General features: G+C 37.4%; 1 protein-coding gene across 2 annotated transcripts in view; it reads left to right on the top strand.

The window, feature by feature from the left end:
- The window catches only part of obe (activating signal cointegrator 1 complex subunit obelus), a 196,930-nt gene that overhangs the window by 27,503 nt on the left and 146,985 nt on the right, over positions 1 to 22,442 (top strand). Inside the window, exons 3-6 of one of the 2 annotated variants that reach the window (XM_089098912.1) lie at positions 5,471 to 5,717; positions 15,050 to 15,418; positions 18,637 to 18,748; positions 20,853 to 21,211. In XM_089098912.1, coding sequence (XP_088955038.1) covers positions 5,471 to 5,717; positions 15,050 to 15,418; positions 18,637 to 18,748; positions 20,853 to 21,211 — 1,087 coding nt within the window. Of the gene's footprint in view, positions 1 to 5,467; positions 5,718 to 15,049; positions 15,419 to 18,636; positions 18,749 to 20,852; positions 21,212 to 22,442 lie in introns of both variants that reach the window. The other variant, XM_089098905.1, reaches the window with a different exon arrangement.

Here is a 22,442-nt window from a genome sequence, read left to right as displayed (position 1 = left end):
CTACCCCTGGCCATAATTTGAAGCTTCATATGTTTCCTTTCTATATTTTAGAATTGGTGTATAATACACTTGCTATTTGTTTGTTTTGGTGAGTCCTTAACCCCCTCCATCGACATAAGTCTCTCTCTCTCTCTCTCTCTCTCTCTCTCTCTCTCTCTCTCTCTCTCTCTCTCTCTCTCTCTATCAAACACTGTAACAGACAGAGTCTCACTAACTCTATCTCTCTCTCTCTCACACACACACACACACACACACACACACACTCTCACACTCAATATCTCTATCTCTGTCTCTCTCTCTCTCACTCTCTCACACTCACACACACACACACACACACACTCACAGGTGCTCATGCAGACACGTACACACACACATCATCTATCTATCTATCTATCTATCTATCTACATCTACTACTATATATATATATATATATATATATATATATATATATATATATATATATATATATATATATATCAGACTATATCATTTTCCATGTTCAAAGGAAACATAATATTTTTAATTAATTCCATTTTTTATGTTCCTGGCCTCCCCCACGCCATTCAGCGTGTCCCCAGAGGGCAAGAGGGGAACGCCCTATAGATATATAGAGTAACTCCACAGGAGGCGCGGTCCAAAGGGAGACCTTGCCCCTGGGAGTTCATAATAGGACCTAGGGCAAATTCGCCTGGAGCCATATATACAGGTGGAGGAGGAAGAAGGCCCCTCAAATATACACTCAAAAGGGCTCACTGGTTTGTCCACAAGTCCCATGAGTTACAAACCTTCTCCCAGTAACGGGTTAAATTGCATGGTGGTGCAGAACACCATCGCGGGAGGATCCTCTATAGGAGGACAACTGCGGCAGGGGGTAAGATCCAGATCTATGGACAACGGCCTCTGCAAAGGGCTGCCTCGACCTTTTTGGGATACCTGCAAGACTGGGGACCTTGCGGTCAACACTATTCTCACTTGAGGAGTGGCGCCCCTCGAGGGAATTATAGCCTAGTAAACAACACAGCATTCGCACGGGATTCTGACTAATGGACAATTCTACTGAGATTGGTTTGTTTTGATGGGCGTTTTCGGGCTAAAAAACCTCTTTCTACCTAATTTATTTACTATGACCTGCCTCCCCGTAGTCGCATAATATTTGTAGGCATGAATATATAATGAGTCGGAGGTAATAGGTTTGAGGTTGTGTGTGCAGGACTTTGACTCCTTTTGATAGAGGAGCATCGCCAAGTGCTGAAAACCATGTTGTGACCAAGATGGGCCCAGGATTGCACAAAGCCTCCATTCATGGAGGTCCCAGGGACTTCTTGCTGTCCGGTTCTAAGCCGGCTTAAGCACTTCGGTATAGACTTAAGATATGTGATCCCCGTCCTGCACCGGGATGATTGCTTTTCCTGAGGCGAAAATAATTTCAGTGATTTAAAGAACATGAAAATTGGAACTTGGAATGTTACGACGTTAAAAAATGACTATCGTATCGACGTTTTGACTGACGAATTCAGACGATTCGAACTGGATTTATTAGGAGTTTCAGAAACTCATATCCCAGGGGTAGGGAGCATGAAATTAGGTGATATAGAATTTATTAACTCAGGCAGGAAGGATGGGGTAGTTAGACAGGGAGTAGGGCTCATGATAAATAAGGAAGCTGCAAAGTCTTGTTTAGGCTGGGATGGTATTAATGAGAGAAAGCTAATTGCTCATTTTAGGACTAAAAAGCTCAGGGTATAAGTTATAGTAGTATACGCCCTTATAGAACCGACTGACGCAGATATTATTGACTCAAATGAATTTTACTTTCAGTTACAGGAGCAAATAGACAGGGTCCCAGGTAGAAATATGATGTTATTACTGGGAAATTTTAGCGCATAGGTTGGTAGAAACAGAGATAGATGGTGTCATAGTCTTGGTAATTTTGGTGTAGAAAAGAAAACAGTAATGGATACAGACTTTTGCATTTTTGTAGGTATAACAATCTAGTTATAACCAATACGGTGTTTGGTCATAAAATGGCTCATAAGTTAACATGGTATTCACGCGATGGTAAGACAGCAAACCTTAATGATTAAGACTGGCAGGATCAATACAAGATACTAGGGTATATAGGAGTGCCGTTATTGATGTTAAAAGTAAAGATCACCATCTAGTAGTGTCAAGGGTTAATTTAAAGCTGAAATATCGGAAGGGTAACTACCTCCCGGGAAGTTATGATGTTAGTAGACTTCAGGATCAGAAAATGAGAGAAACTTTCCAGGAACAGTCTGAATACTAAATTTTAGAGTTTAAAATTTGATAATGTGGAAGATGGTTGGAATAATTTTAGAAAAATAATTTGTGAAGTTGCTGAAGGTGTACTAGGGAAGAAAGCTAGAACTGCAGCTAAGAATATAAAGTGAAAAAGCTTTATCTTAAACAGAAAGGAGAAAGGACTTGTACAAGAATTATCTGAGTAATAGATTATATGAAAATAAAAGGATTGTAAATAAAGCGAAGAAAGCATTAAAATATGAACTAGTTATGTGTGAACTGGAGGCCATGGATAAAATTGCCGAGGATCTGAAAGATACAGCTAGAAGGCATAATAGTGAAATATTTTACTAGCATGTTAACAAATTGAGAGGGAATAGTCAATCCAGACTTGGTCCAGTTAAAGATAGGAACGGGGCCGCAATTAGCGACAAGGAAAAAACTAAAGAGAGATGGGCCAAACATTTTGAGAGTTTGCTTAACCGAGTTGCAGGAAAAGATATAGAGGAAAATAAAAAAGTTTGTGATACCTTGGATGTGAAAGAAGATTTGTTTTGTGAGGAAGAATTAGCAATGGTACTAAAAGGATTCAAGATAATAAGGCTCCAGGTGCTGATAGGGTGGTAAATGAGTTTTTTAAATGTGGTGGCTCTGAGGTTAGAAATAAGTTACTGAAGATTATGAATATGATTTTTGAAAAAGGGAAACGATTTTAAGAAAACCTTAATTAAGCCACTCTATAAGAAAGGTGATAAAAGTGAGTGTGGTAAATATCGAAGCATTAGTTTGGTCTGTGTAGGTAGTAAATTACTTAGTAATATGATACTTTTTGGACTCATAGATACCGTATAAAAAGTTTTTAGAGAAGAACAGTGCTGTTTTAGAAAAGGTAGAGGATGTGCTGACCAAAATCACTCTTAGGCTAATAATTGAGAAGTGCCTGAGTTTTCAAACACATTTGGTCCTCAGTTTCATAGATTATGAGCAAGCGTTCGATTCTGTTGATAGAAGAGCTTTGGTAAAGGTTTTATCCTTGTATGGTATACCAGACAAATACATTAAAGTGATTTGTGCTATGTACGAGAATAACACCGCTGCGGTTAAGGTAGGAAATGAGGTTAGCAGCAGGTTTTGTAATAAATCAGGAGTTAAGCAGTGTTGTGTTCAATCCCCCTATATAGGGATTATTTTGATGGGCACTGTTTAAAGGAGCACAAGAAAGGCAATGGAAGACCACGGAATCAAATGGGGAGGAAAAAGTCTCCTGGACTTGGATTATACTAATGATTTAAGCATCCTAGATGAAAGTGTGAGCAAAATGAATGATGTTTTAGAGGTTTTGCGAGTTCAGAGTGCTAGAATTGGTTTGAAAATTAATGTTGCTAAGACAAAGCCACTAAGGTTAGGAATAAGTGAAGATGAAAAGGTATCTCTGTGTAAGAGAAGGATTGATCAGGTAGACCACTTCATCTATCTTGATAGTATCAGTTTTGATGACAGGGGGAATAGTGAAAATGCTGAATGTTGTTTAGCAAAGGCTCAGGTGTTCTTTCACATTCAAAACAAGTTTGGAAGGTTGGGAAAAAAAGTCTACACACTAATATTAGAATATTGGAGGCTACAGTGATGACACTGGTCAAATATGGCTCTGAAGCATGGGCGCTCTCAAAAGTGGATGAAGATTTGCTAGATGCTTTTCAAAGAAATTGCGTAAGGATTGTTCTGGGTTCCCGGCCGACTGACCGTATGTCAAATAATAAGCTGTACGAAAATGTGGTTTAATACCGCTCTCTAGGGCTATAATGAAAGAAAGGTTAAGGTTGCTAGGGCACGTTGTGCGGATGAAGGATGACAGATTGCCGAAGATAGTTCTTTTCAGCCAACCGTCTAGGGTGAAACGGAAGGCAGGTCGTCCCCGTCTAGGGTGGGAGGACGTCATAAAAAAAAATTAAAGGAAATGGGAACATCGGGGGCGGGTGTAAAAAGGGAGGCTTTGAATAGATTGGGGTGGAGGAGGAGCGTGCGTAGCTGTGTTGGCCTCAGGCGGCTTGGTGCTGCGGTGAGTTGCTAGTAGCAGTAGTAGTAGTATATATGATATGATATATATATATATATATATATATATATATATATATATATATATATATATATATATATATATATATATATATATATATATATATATATATATATATATATATATATATATATATATATATATATATATATATATATATATATATATATATATATATAAATAAATATATACGTGTAATAACACAGGTGAACACTCATCCTCCTTCCCATTCTATTTAAGACTTGCTCTTTCTTGATTCAACCTCCAAAGAGTTTAAGTAATTTATTATATGTGATCTGGGCTATCCAACCTTTATCACGACCGTATGCGGTAATTAGTCTAACTATTAGAGACATTTTGTCTTTGTACTAAGCCTTTATTTGTGATATCTATACTGGGTAGGGTTGAACTACGTTAGTAAAGGGCATCGAACTAATGTCTCAGCAGCAGCTGTAGATATGTTTTTCGTTTCTAGCCTATTGGAATCTTTGTGGATGAAAATACTAGAAACGATTCAAAGTTTAAACTATATGATTTTGGTCTAATAGTATACTTTCCTAGTAGGCTACGGTAGAATAGACATTAACTATATCTTTAGGGGTAATTCTCTTTAATTACAGCAGACTTTCATAGGCGAATTCGTTACGTTCCATCGTTTTATATATTTCAGTCGTGGTTGAACTTCGGTGAAGTAAGGATTCTGGGACTGTTTTCAATTTGTAAACTTTGGTTTCGGAGGTCTTGCATTTCGATGAGACGATGCATTAAAAACTGAAAAGTAATCGCATCTGTTGAAGTACTGGCATTTCTGAAATCCGGAGTATTACCACATCTAGAAGGACAATACCATATTTTGTTTAGCACATAATTTCGAATGCAAAGTTATATTTACTTTCTGAGCGTTAACAATCATCTGAAATTGCTACCATATTGGCCTTGTATTATAGAAAATTTATATTTTGAGACTGATATCGCTCTAGCCAATACTTGGAGGAGCAATATCATATGGAAACTTTTAACGTCCAACAAGCTTTGCATGTTATTCAAATATATTGATTTGCGACAAATCTTAGTACCACTGTTGCAATCGCTGTATTATTTATTGCATAAATTCTCTTTAATTACAGCAGACTTTCATGGGATAATTTGACGGAGTCGTTTAAGAAAGATAGAAAACTGGAATCAATGCTTCAGAAAATAAAAGCAGTTGCAAAAGAAACTCTTGGGAGTGATCAACCACCAGATGTAATTGAAGAAGCTGCTGCAACTTTATTCTTCGAATTCTATAAAAAGAAAAATGTTGGCCCTGGTCATATGGCGAAGCTTAAAGTGACCTTTAGTCTATTAACATCATCTATTGCGCATAATTTACTCAAGGTAAACCATTGTTTTTGAATTGTAGTTTGCTAATAAGTTTTATCTTAAAAACATTTTTAGCCTGAAAGAGACAAAAACAAGTCTTAAAGTCTACTAATAAGAAAATTGCCACCATTGATTCTCTAAGTATATTTTATTTCTATGGTTTTTTCTTACTGTTAGTTTTTTTTTTATCAGGTTTTAAGGAACCATTGTCTGACGATTTTCCGCTAGATCTGCGAAATTTTTTTCATTTTAAATATTTTTTATACGTCTTATTAAAAAGAAAAAAAAAGCGAAAAAGACAGATATTGCGGTATAACCTCTGCCTGAGAGGCTATTTAATATGTGACAGTATGTCCAGCTAAACTCTCTGTTAGGTAATCTTGGCGGGAAGTTCCCTGCTAAGGTCATCCTGACAAGCAGCAATGTGGCAAGTGTATATCATCAGCATAGCTGTGCCATGTATGAACCCAAGCAGCTCTGCCCATACAAAATAGTTTTTTTACTTCTAAAGTAAGATAAGATAAGATTTATTTCTGATAAACGGCCATCACAAGCCCAAAGGGGCCGAATTCGTACTTTAGCATCAATAAAACAAAGAAAAAATACACACACAAAAAAACATATAAATATAAAGGGGTCAACTTCAGTTAGTAAAAATGTCAAAAACGATTAAAACTCAAAACTTGAAAGTTCAACGCCGATTCAGCGAAATGTCAAAACGGAGAAACACTCGTAAAATAAACAAGAGGGACAACATAATTAAAACAAAAACAATTTAATTAAGCGACCAAAAAAATAGAACGGTCAAAAATTGCAAAAAGAACACCAAAAATATAAGGTGAAAAGGGAGATAAGAGGGGGGGGGGAGATTCACTGATTGAATAAGTCAAGTATGTAAAGGATGAAAGTATTTCTAGTGGAAACTTTTATTGGGGCAAGGAGGAGGATTTTGTTGAAGCAGAACGCGGGATTCGGGGTCAAAGGGGGAATATTGACTAGGGAAAGGGGTAGTTGTCCAAGGGTTGTGAAGGGCATTATTAGCGAAACGCAAAGAAATTTTCTCTCTCCTTTCCTTAAGGGTAACTAGATTGGCTCTCCGAAGAAGGGAAATATAAGGCATTTTACCCTCATTAAAAATAATTCTTAGGCACGTTTTTTGGACTGCCTCTATTCTGTCCGACAATTCAATGGAAATGCCAGGATGCCAAACAGGACAGGTGTACTCGAGGGTTGTCCGTACAAAAGAGACGAAAATCCTCAAACAATTTGATTTGGGATATTTAATTTTTTTTAGGATTAAAAGGAGGGAAAACGTTTTAAAATATTATTATTTTGCAGCATTTGCACGTTTTAAAATATTATTAATATGGCAATCCCATTTTAAGTCGCTTGAGATGGTAACACCCAGTAATGTCGTAATGGTGATAGACATTTCAGGGGGGATTGGGATGGAGAAAGAAGGGGGAGTTTTAAGGAAATTAATAGTTAAAACTACTGACTTTGAGGGGTTGACAAAAATATCACTAGTAACAGCTTCGTCTGATATCGATTCCTTTAAATTTATAAAACATGTCTCTAAGACAGTCAGATCATCAACAAATTTCCATCTATCCAGGGAATCGACACCAAAGTTTTTTATCATTGCGAGAAATAAAATTGACCCTAAGAGTTTTCTGGGGCACGCCATTATAGATTGGGAGGGGATCAGAATATACAATCAGGTATTTGACGACTTGCGTTCTATTGGAAAGGAAAGACGCAACTTTTCTAATTAAATAGGGGTTAAATTGGAAGTTATTGAATAGTTTTTCTATCAATGTATTGTGGTTGATTAAATCAAAAGCTTTTTGTAAGTCCACTGCAATAACATTGAGCCAGGTATTAGGTTTCTCAATTGTGCTACATGTCAAACAGTTCGTGGTAACGAACTGTAAGTAAGGCTCAATAGTAACCAAAACTTTAAAAATTGGAATTTTGATTCCAGTAGATACATCAAAAGAATCGGATTTTCATGGTGATTTCAAATATTTAAGTTTAATCAAGTGTAGTCGTACTCATCAAAAATTCCGAGCCTGAAAAAAATTGCCTTATTTTCGAAAAAAGGGGAACTCCCCCTGAAAGTGATAGAATCTTAATGAAAATCAAACCATCATATTCAGCCTATCAGAAAACCCTACTGTAGAGGTTTCAAGCTCTTACATGCAAAAATGTGGAATTTGCATTTTTTACTAGAAGAAAGATCACGGATACGTGTTTATTTTTTTGTAGTTTTTTTCCCCAGGGGTGATCGTATAAATCCAGTGGTCATAAAATATCACGAGAGGGCTCATTCGAACGGAAAATAAAAGTTCTAGTGCCCTTTTTAAGTGACCAAAAAATTGGAGGGCAACTAGGCCCCCTCCCACGTTCATTTGTTTCCCAAAGTCACCCGACCAAAATTTTGAGATAGCCATTTTGTTCAGCATAGTCGAAAACTTAATAAATATGTCTTTGAGGATGACTTAGTCCCTCACAGTCCACGGGTGAAGGGCTCCAAGTTATGAACTTTGTCTATTGTTTACATATAGAATTTGTTATTTGGAAGTATGCAGACGTTTTCAGGAGAGATTTCTTCTGGTGGGGAGGGGGGAGCGGTCGGAGGGGGAAGCTACGTGGGAGAATCTTTCCATGGAGGATATTGTCATGGGGGAAGGGACATTTCTATGACGGGGGTCGCCGGATTTCCCACTATCATAGGCAGCGCGCTAGCGCTGCCTAAGAAAAGAACGATGTGGGCACAATGTGTTTTTTTTTTTTTTTTTTTTTTATCCATACCCAGTCACGTCGTATAGAAGGAGTTTCCGTCGAAACTTCGAAAAGGGCTCATTCGATTGGAAATTGAAGTGGCTAGTGCCCTTTTCAATAGTCGGAAGGGATTGGAGGGCAACTAGCCCCCCTCCCCACGCCCATCAGTCCCCCAAACACATCATATCAAAATTTTGAGATAGCTATTTTGTTCAGCGTAGTTGATTTCCAAATAGAAAATTTGTTTTTGAGGAGGACACTCCCCCATAACCCTCAGGGCAAGGGTTTTAAGTTATTCCCTGGGGGCATATAAGGTTTTTATAGAAGGCGTTGTCGTAGAAACTTCAAAAAAGGCTCATTCGATTGGAAATTCAAAGGGCTAGTGACCTTTTTAATAGTCGAAAGTGATAGAAGGGCAACTAGCCCCCCCCCTCCACGCCCATTATTTTTCCAAACACATCCAATCTAAATTTTGAGATAGCCATTTTGTTCAGTGTAGTTGATTTCCAGATAGAAAATATGTTTTTGAGGAGTACGCTCCCCCAGAGCCCTCATGGCAAGGGTTTTAAGTTATACCCTGGGGGCACATAAGGTTTTTATAGAAGGCGTTGTCGTAGAAACTTCAAAACAGGCTCATTCGGTTGGAAATTCAAATGCCCTTTTTAATAGTCGAAAGTGATTGGACGGCAACTAGTCCCTCCCCACACCCATCATTCCCCCAAACACATCCAATAAAAATTTTAAGATAGCCATTTGGTTCAGCGTAGTTGATATCCACGTAGAAAATATATTTTTGAGGAGGACACTCCCCCACAACCCTCAGGGCAAGGGTTTTAAGTTATGCCCTGGGGGCATATAAGGTTTTTATAGAAGGCGTTGTCGTAGAAACTTCAAATGGGGCTCAATCAATTGGGAATTCAAAAGGCTAGTGCCCTTTTTAATAGTCGAAAGTGATTCGAGGGCAACTAGCCCCCCCCACCACACCCATCATTCCCCAAAACACATCCAATCAAAATTTTTAGATAACCATTTTATTCAACGTAGTTGAAAGTTTTAGAACTTAGGTCTTTAAGGATGACAACCCCTCCCCCGACAGCCCTCAGGGCAAGGGTTGTAAGTTATATTCTGGGGGTATATAAAGTTTTTATTGAAAGCGTTATCGTAGAAACTTCAAAAGGGCTAATTCAATTAGAAATTGAAAGGGCTAGTGCCTTTTTTAATAGTTGAAAGTGATTGGATAGCGACTAACGCCCCTCTCACGCCCGCCATTTTCCCAAACCCATCAAATTAAAATTTTGAGATATCCATTTTGTTCAACGTAGTTGAAAGTTCTGTAAATTAGGTGTTTTAGGATGATAACTCCCTCACAGCTCTCAGTTCAAGGGTTGTATGATATTCACTGGGGCATATAAAGTTTTTATTGAAAGCGTTGTCGTAGATACTTAATAAGGACTAATTCAATTGAAAATTGAAAGGGCTAGTTCCTTTTTTAATAGTTGAAAATGATTGGATATCGACTATGGCCCCTCTCACGCCCACCATTTTCCAAAACACATCCAATCAAAATTTTGATAAATCCATTTTGTTCAACGTACTTGAACGTTCTGGAAATTAGGTCTTTTAGGATGATAACCCCCTCAGAACCCTCAGTGCAAGGGTTGTAAGTTATGCCCTGGGGCATATAAAGTTTTTATTGAAAGTGTTGTCATAGAAACTTCAAAAGAGCTCATTCAATTGGAAATTGAAAGGGCTAGTGCCTTTTTTAGTAGTTGAAAGTGATTGGATAGCGACTATGGCCCCTCTCACGCCCACCATTTTCCAAAACACATCCAATCAAAATTTTGATAAATCCATTTTATTCAACGTAGTTGAACGTTCTGGAAATTAGGTCTTTTAGGATGATAAGCCCCCTCAGAACCCTCAGTGCAAGGGTTGTCAGGTATGCCCTGGGGGCATATAAGGTTTATATTGAAAGTTGTTGTATAAATCATAGGCAGTGCGATCGCGCTGCCTAAGTAAAGAACGGGGACACTCGAGAACGAGACAAGAAACAGGGACTAAGTAAAGAGGATGACACTCCCACACAGCCCTCAGGGCAAGGGTTTTAAGTTATGGCCTGAGTGCATATAAGAACGATCTTGGCACAATGTATTATGTATTAATTTTTTCCTTTAGAGCAGGGCACTTCGTATCAAAGAAGTTGTCGTAGAAACTTCGAAAAGGGCTCATTCAATTGGAAATTGGAGTGGCTTGTGCCCTTTTAATATTCGAAAGTAATTTGGAAGGCGACTAACACCCCTTCCACACCCACCATTTCCCTAAACACATCCAATCAAAATTTTGAGATAGCCATTTTTTTCAGCGTAGTTGATTGCCAGGTAGAAATTATGTTCTTGAGGACAGTCCCCCACAGCCCTTAGGGCAAGGGTTGTAAGTTATGCCCTGGGGGCATATAAGGTTTTTTATAGAAGGCGTTGTAATAGAAACTTTTAAAAAGGCTCATTCGATTGGAAATTCAATTGGCTAGTCCCCTTTTTAATAGTCGAAAGTGAGTAGAGGGCAACTAATCCGCCTCTAACGCCCACCTTTTCCCCAAACACATCTAATCAAAACTTTGAGATAGCCATTTTATTTAACGTGGTTTTAATTTCTGGAAATTAGGTCTTTGAGGATGACAACCCCCCCCCCCCCACAGCCCTCAGTGCAAGGGTTGTAAAATATGCCCTAGGGGCGTATAAGGTTTTTATTGAAAGCGTAGAAACTTCAAAAGGGCTCATTCAATTGAAAATTGAAAGGGCTAGTGGCTCTTTTAATAGTCGAAAGTGATTTGAGGGCAAATAACCCCCCTCTCACGCCCATCTTTTCTCCAAACACATCCCATCAATATTTTAGATAGCCATTTTATACAACGTAGTTGAAAGTTTTGGAAATTAGGTCTTTAAGGATGTACATCCCCTGCCCCCCCCCACAGCCCTCAGGTCAAGGGTTGTAAGTTATGCCCTGGGGGCGTATAAGGTTTTTATTGAAAGCATAGAAACTCTAAAAAGGATTCATTCAATTGGAAATTGAAAGGGCTAGTGCATGCCTTTTTTAATAGTTGAAAGTGATTGGAGAGCGACTAACGCCCCTCACACTCCCACCATTTTCCCAAACACATCCAATAAAAATTTTTTGAGTTGTCCATTTGGTTCAACGTAGTGGAAAGTTCTTGAAATTAGGTCTTTTAGGATGATAAACCCCTCAGAGCCCTCAATGCAATGGTTGCAAGTTATGCCCTGCGGGCATATAAAGTTTATATAGAAAGTTGTTATAGAAATTTCAAAAAGGGCTCCAAACTAAATGTTGCCAGTAGATTAAATCAAAATGCACTATGTTAATGCTAATTCCCAATAAGGCATCTCAGCAGTATCCCAAGAACGGCTGAGGGTATTATGTTCAAACTTTCGGGGCTGCTTCTGCTCTTAAAATTTAATGAAATCAAAATAGTGCATGTTTATCCAAGCTATCAAAGAAAGTAAACAGGGTTTTTTTAGAATGGTATCAAGTTTTCCTTTTCAGGTCAACTAGAGGAGGTATGAAACTAAATTAAACACTACTATTTGCGTTCAGATATTTAAGAGGGTGTATGTTGTTAAAAATTGCTGAAAATTTTTCGCCAGCAAACATATATCAGGCCAAACTATAAATTCTTAAAAAACGAAAAGATTTAAACTATTATTTTCTTTTTCTCTGAAATGACTATGTCAATATAAGACGAACAGAAATTAATTAAAAAAACTTTTTTCACGAAATTAGTTTTTCAAAGATAAGTAAAGAACTCCATTAAACGAAAAATGAGTAAAAATAAAATCAAATAATCTAGCAAGCGTGAAACTACCACAAATCAGCATCGATAAATAAGTGAAACCGAAAACGAACAGAAAATACAATAAATAACCGAGTCAAACTCAAAACGAGCAGAAATTAACATAATTTGGGCTCAAAACCCCTATGCCTTCTCAAGGTCAGAACATAATTTGCACTTGCATTTTTTGTGAAACTTGCAGAAACCACTATTAAATGATTGCAGATCACATTTTCCTTTCACCTTATTTTTACATTTATTTTCCTTTAATCCATCACTTTCGTAATTTTTTCAAAAATAATAACAATATCATTGTCTGGTAATGACTTCTACATAACCTTGCTAATCCTTTCGTTTGGTTCATTATCATCTGGCAATTTATGTAAAAAAAACTGGAAGTCACTGGACTCTTCACGAACTCGAAAACGTCATCCGTAGTGGCCACATCAAGATGATTCTGTAAGATATGAGGGGGATTTGTAACGTATGTGCCAGTCTTTGCTGCTCTGATCGGCAGGGGCCTAGCTCTAGCATTTTATTTGGGGGGGGGGGGGGGCAAGAGGGGTTCATATCCGGATAGTCAAGGGGCTTGGGCTCTTATTTCTCCAAATAATTGGGGGGGGGGGGTAACTGCCCCCCCCCAACGACGCCCCTGCTGATCGGTCCAAATTCGGTTTACCTGAGAGGAGTTGTACGGATATTTGCAGTAGCAGCAAAAAGAAAATGAGCATATTCAATAGCAGGCCTAATGTAAGATTTGAATTATTGAAGGTTCCATTGATTCGGGGGAAGATCTCTACTTCAATGTGCATAGAGTCTGCATCTGCCCTTAAGACCAGGACAAAATGAGTAATTCCAGGCTTCAGAAAAGATCATGAAGAAAACTAGTTTTTTAAAAAGAGTAGCAAGAGTGCCACCCAGCTCGGTGGCATATCCGTTGAGGATAATTAACAAATTTTGATAGGAAAATATCAAGCGGTGAAGTAATTTCTTCAAAGAGAGACAAGAAGGTATGCTAATTCAGAGGCATGTCTTTTAAGGATAGTATGAGGAATTTATCGGGACCTGAAACGTTAGTTGTATCGGATTTTATGAGTGTCTTAAGGACCTTGTGGCTAGTTACATTTGCGCAATTGTTGGTGACTTTACGAAACGGAGAGATGAGAGGGCTGGCTCCATCATCATCGAGGATAGAAGTTTTGTATAGGCTTTAGCAAGAGGATCTGCCTGTTTTGACCAGGCTAGTTTCTCAAATCGATAAGTGACGAGGGGATAAAGGTGGATTTAGATCAGGGAAGAACTTCTTTAGGAACTCTTCACTAACGCTTTGAAGGTGTGATTTTCAGTTTCTCTTCAAATTCACTTTTATAACTAGCCAAGGCTCAGCACAAAGATTTAGAATCATTTAGAGTCCTAGCTAAATAAATAAGAGTTTGGTTACCCCCCTCCTCCCCAAGGGCTAGAGTGTCATATTGGCTTTAATGAGGAGGATTTATATTCGGCACAGTATCTTTAAAATAAATAGTATACCTAGCATAAGCTCCTAATTAAGTTGTATGGATTTTCTTGAAAAACGCATTTGAACAGTTTAAGAGAATTTTCTTATGCAGTTTTTTTTTGTAATCAAAATGTAATCATAATTTTCTAGTGCACATAGTTGCTGACACCGTTTTTTTTATAGCTCTTAAAAATATCGGAAAAAATTCAAGTGTACACTCAGTCGTTAAGCGGCTTTTTTAAGCAAAAGGAAAAATTGTTCAAAAGAATCATGGAAATTATTTTCAGTTCTAGCTATAACTAATATTACTAAAAGCCCGTTACAGCGTTAAAGCAGCCGAAGACGGCACACGAACAAGTGCTGCACATATTTGAACGATCTTGCCAAGATCCCTCTCATCAGTCATGAGAATTTTTGTCCTTTTTGTGATATTATTCGGACTAATGTTTTCTCTCTTGCGGGCTACTTCAATGATCATTGTCAACTAAAGAAAAGAAACTCAATTTTGTCTCTCGAAAAAAAAAACAAAAAAAACTATGCCTTCTAGGGATGTCCAGCAAAATAATAAAATCAATCAGAAATCCAAAATAAAATTGTTCATTTTTTTTCTTTCTTTTTACTTACCGAAGGCATATGTATGTAAAGCGTTTCCTAGCTGTTTGCTGTCTTTAGGCTCTTATGCCAGAATAATTAATTTTCAGGTGTCATAAAGAGACATATTTATGATATATAATGTGGAGTGAACGGAAACCAAATAAATAAATGTAGCCAAAGTTCTTCCTTTTGAGGGACATGCTCTAATCCAAGATAATTGTACGAGTTTCGAGCTGGCGCTTACTTACGATTTTTTTATGGGTATGGGTAACCTTCAAAATCAGCAAAAAGGATTATTGTGAAGTTGAGAGAAATGTTGTATGTAATTTTAAATTCATACGATAAACGTACCTCCCAACTCTACATGCGGATCATATATATATTTGTTTCCAGTTCATTTTTGTCTATTAAAATTTACATATCCATTTTTGTATTTTTCGCTTTTCGAAGAAAACCATAGAGCAGTCTAGTATACAGAGATACTTCTTTTCACCCAGCGTTATTGAGCCCTGTGGCTCCTCGACCAGCGTTGGTCTTTGGTGGCATGTGTGCTTTGAAAAAAAAAGATATCTCGTGTGTATTTACTTATCATTTTTCTGTTTTACTTATAATTTACTTTTCGTCTAGGAAGTTAATTATCTCGCTGAACGTCTTCCTCCATCCATGTTGGAAAAATTGGAAACGACCAACGAGAGTGGAAGTGCAGTTAAAGTTCAGGATGAGAGCTTTGGAGTCAATATAAAGGTCCATACTCCTAAACTGAAAGAAGATCTGGACCTCGAGAAGCGTCTTGTAGACTTCTGTGGAACCGTGACTAATGAAAAGGAATTCAGTATGGTTTTTGACGGGGGAGTGAAACAAACTCCTGAAGCTAAGTATGGCAGAGACTGGTTGTTAAATAAATTAAATGGATTTGCTGATGATATCAAGGACTTAGCTGATAGTGTTATATCTATGTTGTCTTCCGAAAGAAGTGATGAATCCATGCAGAATGAAGTAAGTTGTTTTTAATTCTTTAGTAAAGCTATGTGTGAGAGTAAAAATATAGGCATGCTGGTTATTGATGGGTTGGAGTTTACCATGCCTTCTCACCCCGAACGGTCTTCCCTTAAAAAGGGAACCTGAAATTTTAAGTTACGATTAAGTGCATCCTCCCACAAGTTTATACCGTGATCGTTTCTGTTTGATGAGGCTTAAACTATAACAAAAACATTGCTTTTTCACAGTTAACGCGATGGCTTGACTTGGTAAAGTACGATCTGTCTCACATGTATTTCTTTACCTCATTTTGTAGAACTGATGGTGGTAGAAACTTGGGGGATCGCTTATTCAAACATCACAAAGTAAAAGTTCTAGTGCTGGTTTTAAGGGCCAAAAACCAATTGGTGTGCTGAAACTGATTGGAGAACGGAAATTGGTCGAGGGAGAAATCTGTTACCCTTTCCATAAATCACATTGCTCGGGTAACCCCGAAATCCCATGCTGCATCGTGTCAATATTTCAAGATAGTCAATTTTTAAGAACGGTAGGAAACTAACAAGTCTGGCTTTTGCGTGACACGATAAATTTAATTCCAAGAATATGCGGCCCTCAGTTATGCAAACAGCCCAGAGGCTTCAGAGATACATTTTACTAGAAAGGTGTACATGGTATACCCTGTTTAAATTAATTATACAAAAATGTTTAAACTGTAAGATTGAAGAGTTCAAAGTGAAGCCTTTGTGCTTATGTTAATGTTTCTTTGCTATGGTAGTTTAGAGAGATTATCGCATTCAAAAGAAACTTACAAATTTTCTGTGGCGAAACTATGAAAATTTTGGAGAATCCCATGTTTTATCCCAAAATAAATCCCAGTTTTATCCCAGAATAAAACCAGTTTTTAACGTATTGAGATTTTTCTCCTTTATTAATGATTTAATTCTCCATACCATGCTATCGAGCACTAAAAATGAGGTTTTCTTCTACACCAAACTCTTTTTAGCTAAAAAGAGAAATATTGAGCCGTATATTATTGGCACTTGTAATGCCTTACGAATGATACCATCAGAATTCACATTAGTACCATCGGAATTTCAACTTTACGAGTAAAGATTTTTCTACTTTTATGCTTCGATTTCTTATTTAATGAGGTTTCCGACAACCTCGGACACCGAAACCTCAGACTTTGTCGGAAACCTCAGACTCAGACTTTGACATACGGAAACCCGACAAGACTTTGTAGCTAAGACTTGAGAAATCATGGATGTTTTGTAAGGAGAAGAAATCTTCTGTTAAAGGCTAACTCCTCTTCCATTGGGAAACGCCTTTGATAATTTTCCCTAGACTTGGACTTATGACCAAAATCATCACTGTCCAAAATGCTTATGGGCGAGGAGGAGTCTATCTTTATTACCGACGAGATGGTCATTTGTACCAACGTATCGACTGAAATTGATCTTCGAGTAAGATCGATAAACTACTACTACTACTACTAACAACTCACCGCAGCACCAAGCCGCCTGAGGCCAACACAGCTACGCACGCTCCTTCATCCACCCCAATCTATTCAAAGCCTCCCTTTTTACATCCGCCCACGAAGTTCCCATTTCCTTTAAATCTATATTCATGACGTCCTCCCACCCCAGACGGGGACGACCTGCTTTCCGTTTAGCCCTAGACGGTTGGCCGAAAAGAACAATCTTCGGCAATCTGTCATCCGCACAACGTGCCCTAGCCACCTCAACCTTTCTTTCACTATAGCCATAGAGAGTGGTATTGAACCACGTTTTTTGTATAGCCTATTGTTTGAAATATGGTCAGTCAGCCGGGTACCCAGAACAATCCTTAAGCAATTTCTCTGGAAAACACCTAGCAAATCTGCATCCGCTTTTCGGAGCGTCCATGCTTCAGAGCCATATTTGACCACTGTCATCACTTTAGCTTCTAATAGTCTAATCTTGGTTTGCAGACTTATCTTCCTATTCTTCCAAACTTTTTTTAACTGTGAAAAAACACCCTGAGCCTTGGCTATTCTACTTTTAACATCTTCACTGCTCCCATCATCTTTACTAATAATACTACCAAGGTAAGTGAAGCTGCCCGCCTGATCAATCTTTTCATTACCCAACGTCACCTTTTCATCTTAGCTTAATCCTAACCTTAGTGACTTAGTCTTCTTAAGATTAATTTTTAAACCTATCCTTGCACCCTGAACTCACAAAACCACTAAAAGTTGATTCATTTTGCTAACGCTTTAATCTAGGGTGCTTAAGTCATAAGCATAATCTAAGTCCAGGATAGTTTTTCCTCCCCATTTGATTCCGTGGTCTCCCATTGCCTTTCTTGTGCTCCTTAAGACAAAGTCCATCAAAATGATCCATATAAAGGGGGATAGAACACAACTCTGCTTAACTCCTGATTTAATACAAAACCAGCTGCTAACCTCATTTCCTACCTTAACCGCAGCAGTGTTTTTCTCGTACATAGCACTAATCACTTTAATGTATTTGTCTGGTATACCATACAAGGATAAAACCTTTACTAAAGCTCTTCTATCAACAGAATCGAACGCTTGCTCATAATCTGTAAAATTGTGGACCGAAGGTGTTTGAAAACTCAGGCATTTCTCAATTATTAGCTTAAGAGTGAAAATTTGGTCGACACATCCTCGACCTTTTCTAAAACCGCACTGTTCTTCTCTCAAAACTTTGTCGACGGCATCTCTCAGTCTAAGAAGTATCATATTACTAAGTAATTTACTACCTACCTACTACCAGACTAATGCCTCGATAAAACTGCAGTAAAATCGTGGTAAAATAGTAAATTTGTATTAAAACCACTGTAAAATATTTAAAATACGATAAAATCGTATCACTTTCTGCTAAACTTTTAGGATCTCAGTTATTTCTACCAATTGGAAAAACAGAATAGATTAAGTAGGTGTCCTCCCTCTCCCCCCATACGTGATAAGTCTACCTATAACTCAAACATCGTCCCCATGTGTGCTTAGTGGGAACCCCAGTTGAAAGGTGTGGTGAGGCCTCGATTTTAAGCTCGACAAATTCTAGTCAATGAGAATCAAGTCATTTTTCTTGTTATTTCGCTGCTTCTTTTTTTTAAGTATATACTCTTTGTCTACACCATAAGATATGTTTGTATTTTTAGACCCATACCTGACTAGGAAAACCCAAGTATTTTAGTTGGGTGTTAATATTCATTTATTCATTTAATTTCAGTTATTTGATCTTCTGGGATTTGAAAGGTTTGAAGTTATAAGTGACCTACTTCAAAATAGAAGTGCTATTGTCTCCAAAACTGGCGAAGAACTAAAAACAAAGGCAAATAATGGTAAGCCTATCAAGAAATCCTCCTCTAGTCTACTGATGCTGCACAATACTTTGCGCCATTTTGATAAGTATAAAAGCTAACAGTGTAGGAGATTCAAAAGAAATATCAGCTGGTTGTTTTGTTTCAAGAGGTTTCATCATCTGGTGAAAAAAAAATTTTGAATTTTTTTGGTGATTGCATATTTGCATGATTGAGCAATGCTTTTAAGTAAATTTTTAACTTCTTATAGTAGAATTTTCGTTTAAAGAAATATTTTTTTGTTTCTGTGACAGAAAATTTTCATTTCGCTGCAAAAACCGTTTCTTTGTGAATGTCCTTGTGACTGCATATAAATTTGGTCCAATAAAATGGTTTAGCACCTTATTATTGGGCCAAAGAGGACTTGTTTGATTGGCTTCTAAAAAGAGGCAAAGTTTCAGAATGGTTTTATTTGTTTTTTTCCTTCTTTTCTTTTATGTAAGGCAAACAATTGGGATTCAGGTCACTTCTGTGACAAGCTTGATATATCTTTGTCGAGAACATGGTAATTGTTAGAAGATGTATCGAATAATTTTGAGATATTAGTGCCAAAAACTTATTGAAATTCAATTGCTAGTTCAGGATATTCATTAAATTTAGTATGAATGCCGTACTGAAAATATTTCTGGAACTTAATACTCCCATGTACGTTTTAAAAGCTACGAATTCGCAAAAAAAAATTTCGTTGTTTATACAATTATTTTTTTACAGCTCGGGAATAGAAATCCACTTGCTCTAGGCCATTTTTGTATATTTATAAGGAGTTTCACTGGTTGATAAAAAGTGAGTAGTAATGCAATTTATAACGATGAAACAGTAACTTTAGCCAAAAGCTCAATGACAAGGCGGCTATTGTCGTAATATACCGAAGATTTAAATCTTTATATTGTATATCTTGGTCTACCTATGGGTTATGACGATAATTTGACGCGTACTTCATTAGTAGATGACTATGCTAGCAAAGTCCAGAAAGTTTGCGATGTGCTTATGTCTTTAAACTTTCGTACAGTCAGTAAGTTTGAACCCAGCTGCTTTCAGTGATGGTTCAACCAACTGTAGGGGTCTCTCTGTTTCGGATTCTTATTAGATGAAGAGCATGTTCTTGCTTTTTCCGACTTTGCAAATTTCTCTTGCGTCTGCCTCCCTGGAATCGTAACAGAATGATTAGTAGCCAATATAACAACCCTGACCCGTACGATGTTGTGCAGAAAAGATTAAAGAAGTTCAATAAGAGTCTAGTGGGAATCGAATTGCGGGGTGCCTTGCAATATTAGTGTCTATTTGTATTTTTATGCGTGGTTTATTTGTTTAATTTTTTATATGTTGCTCTAATAGTGGCATTATGTCTCTTAGTGGGAAATAAAATTAATTCATTCATATCACGATCCTTCCTTACTTTACATTTACTCGATCTTCTTTTTTTTTCACTGAAAAGCATGCTATCAGTAGAACCTGGGCAGTGGATCTTTTATATGCTTGTCCGGTATCCTTGCCAACAAGATCCCAATTGCATGTTTAAGGGTTCTGATTTTGGTCAACTGACCAGGGACGACTCCTCATGGATGTTGGATCCTCACAACGCATTTTTGAATGGAATTTTTGCTGGTTTGTATTGTAACAACCTTTTGTTGAGTGTACGAGGAGAAAAATTAGGGGACTGAAGTCCTCCCCCCCCCCCCCTTCATATATTTATTTCTTGTCAAAATAGACTGTCTGAAAAATTACAGAAAACACGAAAAAAAATTGTTTTCAAGCTCAACAGCTAACGATCTAGTCGGCTCGTACCTTCGCCAAGACTCTTCATATCATGGATCTTCCTATATCATAGGAAATTCATGAAATATGCGTGAAAATAAGTGAAAATTGAGGCACGTAGACTAAAAAAATTAGTTGGCTAAAGTGGACAAAAATAGTTAGTTAAGGTGGGAATTCCATGGAACCTGCTAGAGTTTTTAGTTTTTTACAGTAATAATTCGCTTTCAAAATAACATTATACTTATGGAAATGTAGTTTTAGTGACGAACTTGGCATTTAAAAACTTTTTACTGTTTCATCAAAAATATTAAGTTTCCGTTTCTTTCACCAGGAATCGTTGTTTCTATGCAGCAGAAATCCAATGCTGGGCTAAGAGCGCAATCGCAGATTTCAGCAATAGCTTCGAATGTGTCAGTAATGTCAGGAGCAGAGAAACAATATCAGAAGCAAATCAGAAAGGAAGAAAAGAAACTTCAAAAGTTAGCAAAAGCTGTTGATGATGACGATGATGTATACTCAGAGGCTAGTGAAAGATTGGTGAAGGCACAGAGGGAGCCACTTTTTGCCAGAAAGGCTGTGCAAAGAGAGAAATTTCCGTTTGTTTTCGATGCTTTAGCTGATGTGACCAGTACCTTAGTTGGGGGTAGTAGACTACTTCTGCCTGAAAATGCAAAAAGAAATAATTACAAAGTAGGTATTTTTTTTTTTTTGTAATGAAATGATTTCCTTATCGAAAGACATAATTAATTTGAAGTTTTTAATGTATACAATTGGGTGGAGTAATCTTTCAAAAATGGGTTCAGCTATTTCTAAAATATGGTGTCGACTGTCAAGTATGCTAGACTGAACTTATGCTTACCTATGCGTGTATTTCTTTCTAATATATTCGTAATATGAGCATGTCTAGCCACAAGGTGGGAAACAATAACATCTTATCAGGACTATTTCTAGTAGTATGAAATAATTTGGGGTAAATTACCCCACCTATCAAAAAAGGTCTATCAAAAAAGCACTTCATTTTGAAATTTTCATTAATTTGGAGGATATCCTGGTAAAAAAGAGAACATTGTTGAACCTCTCAATGCTTTGTCTTGGGGGTCAGACATGAACACTTGTAGAGTGGCTTTTGTATGGTGAGAGAGGAAGGGGTAAGGTGAGATAACTATTTATAGAGTCAATTCTTTGATAGGGACAACGTCTTCCTCCTCCTTGGAAAATAAATCTATTTCAAGCACAAAAATGTGTAATTGTTAGAATTAGTATTTAAATTTGTAGACAAAACATATTCTCAAGCCAAGTCCTCCCCTCCAACCCCAAAATAGGTTTGCTGATGTTCACGGAGTAAAACTTATAATTTGACTTCATACATGTAAGTTTTTTTAAAGACACCGTTGACGAATAAAAGTTTGTTGACGAATAAAACCGGTACAAAAAGAAGCAATGATGCTTGATACGTTTCTATTTTCATTAATAGAGTGGGGTTTCAGCGCTCAAAACTCCTCCTAACTACGTTGTTGGTCACTCTCCCTCCTATTTTTTGAAGTAATGTGTAAAAACAGGTTAATGCAAATAAGTTGGTTTCTAAAAACTGAATTGATGCAGGTTAAAACAGGCATAATAATTAAAACTACTGTACTTAAATGTGAGAAAGAGAAATCATATTTATCGAAAAAAGGAGTAGCCGTTGGAGTTGCTAATACTAAAGGAACTTAAACTGTTGCTAAAGACTGTTGCTATTGACTAAAGACTTAAACTGTTGCTATTGCAAATTTCGAAGAAGAAAACTTTGGATCAGATTAAAGCTCTTTAGAACCCATAAACTAGTAAACTATCAATAGCCCCTTCAACGGCAAATTAAACATAGTGATTTATTTGATGTCCAGGCAATTGGCGATGGAGGCCATGGCCTCGAGCTCCAACA

This window comes from Artemia sp. Qi Xiang Cuo, chromosome 2 (genome assembly GCF_049724085.1).
Source record: "Artemia sp. Qi Xiang Cuo chromosome 2, ASM4972408v1, whole genome shotgun sequence".
NCBI classification, from domain to species: domain Eukaryota; kingdom Metazoa; phylum Arthropoda; class Branchiopoda; order Anostraca; family Artemiidae; genus Artemia; species Artemia sp. Qi Xiang Cuo.
The sequence above is the reverse complement of the archived record's forward strand: the minus strand, read 5'-3'. Positions and strand labels throughout refer to the sequence as shown.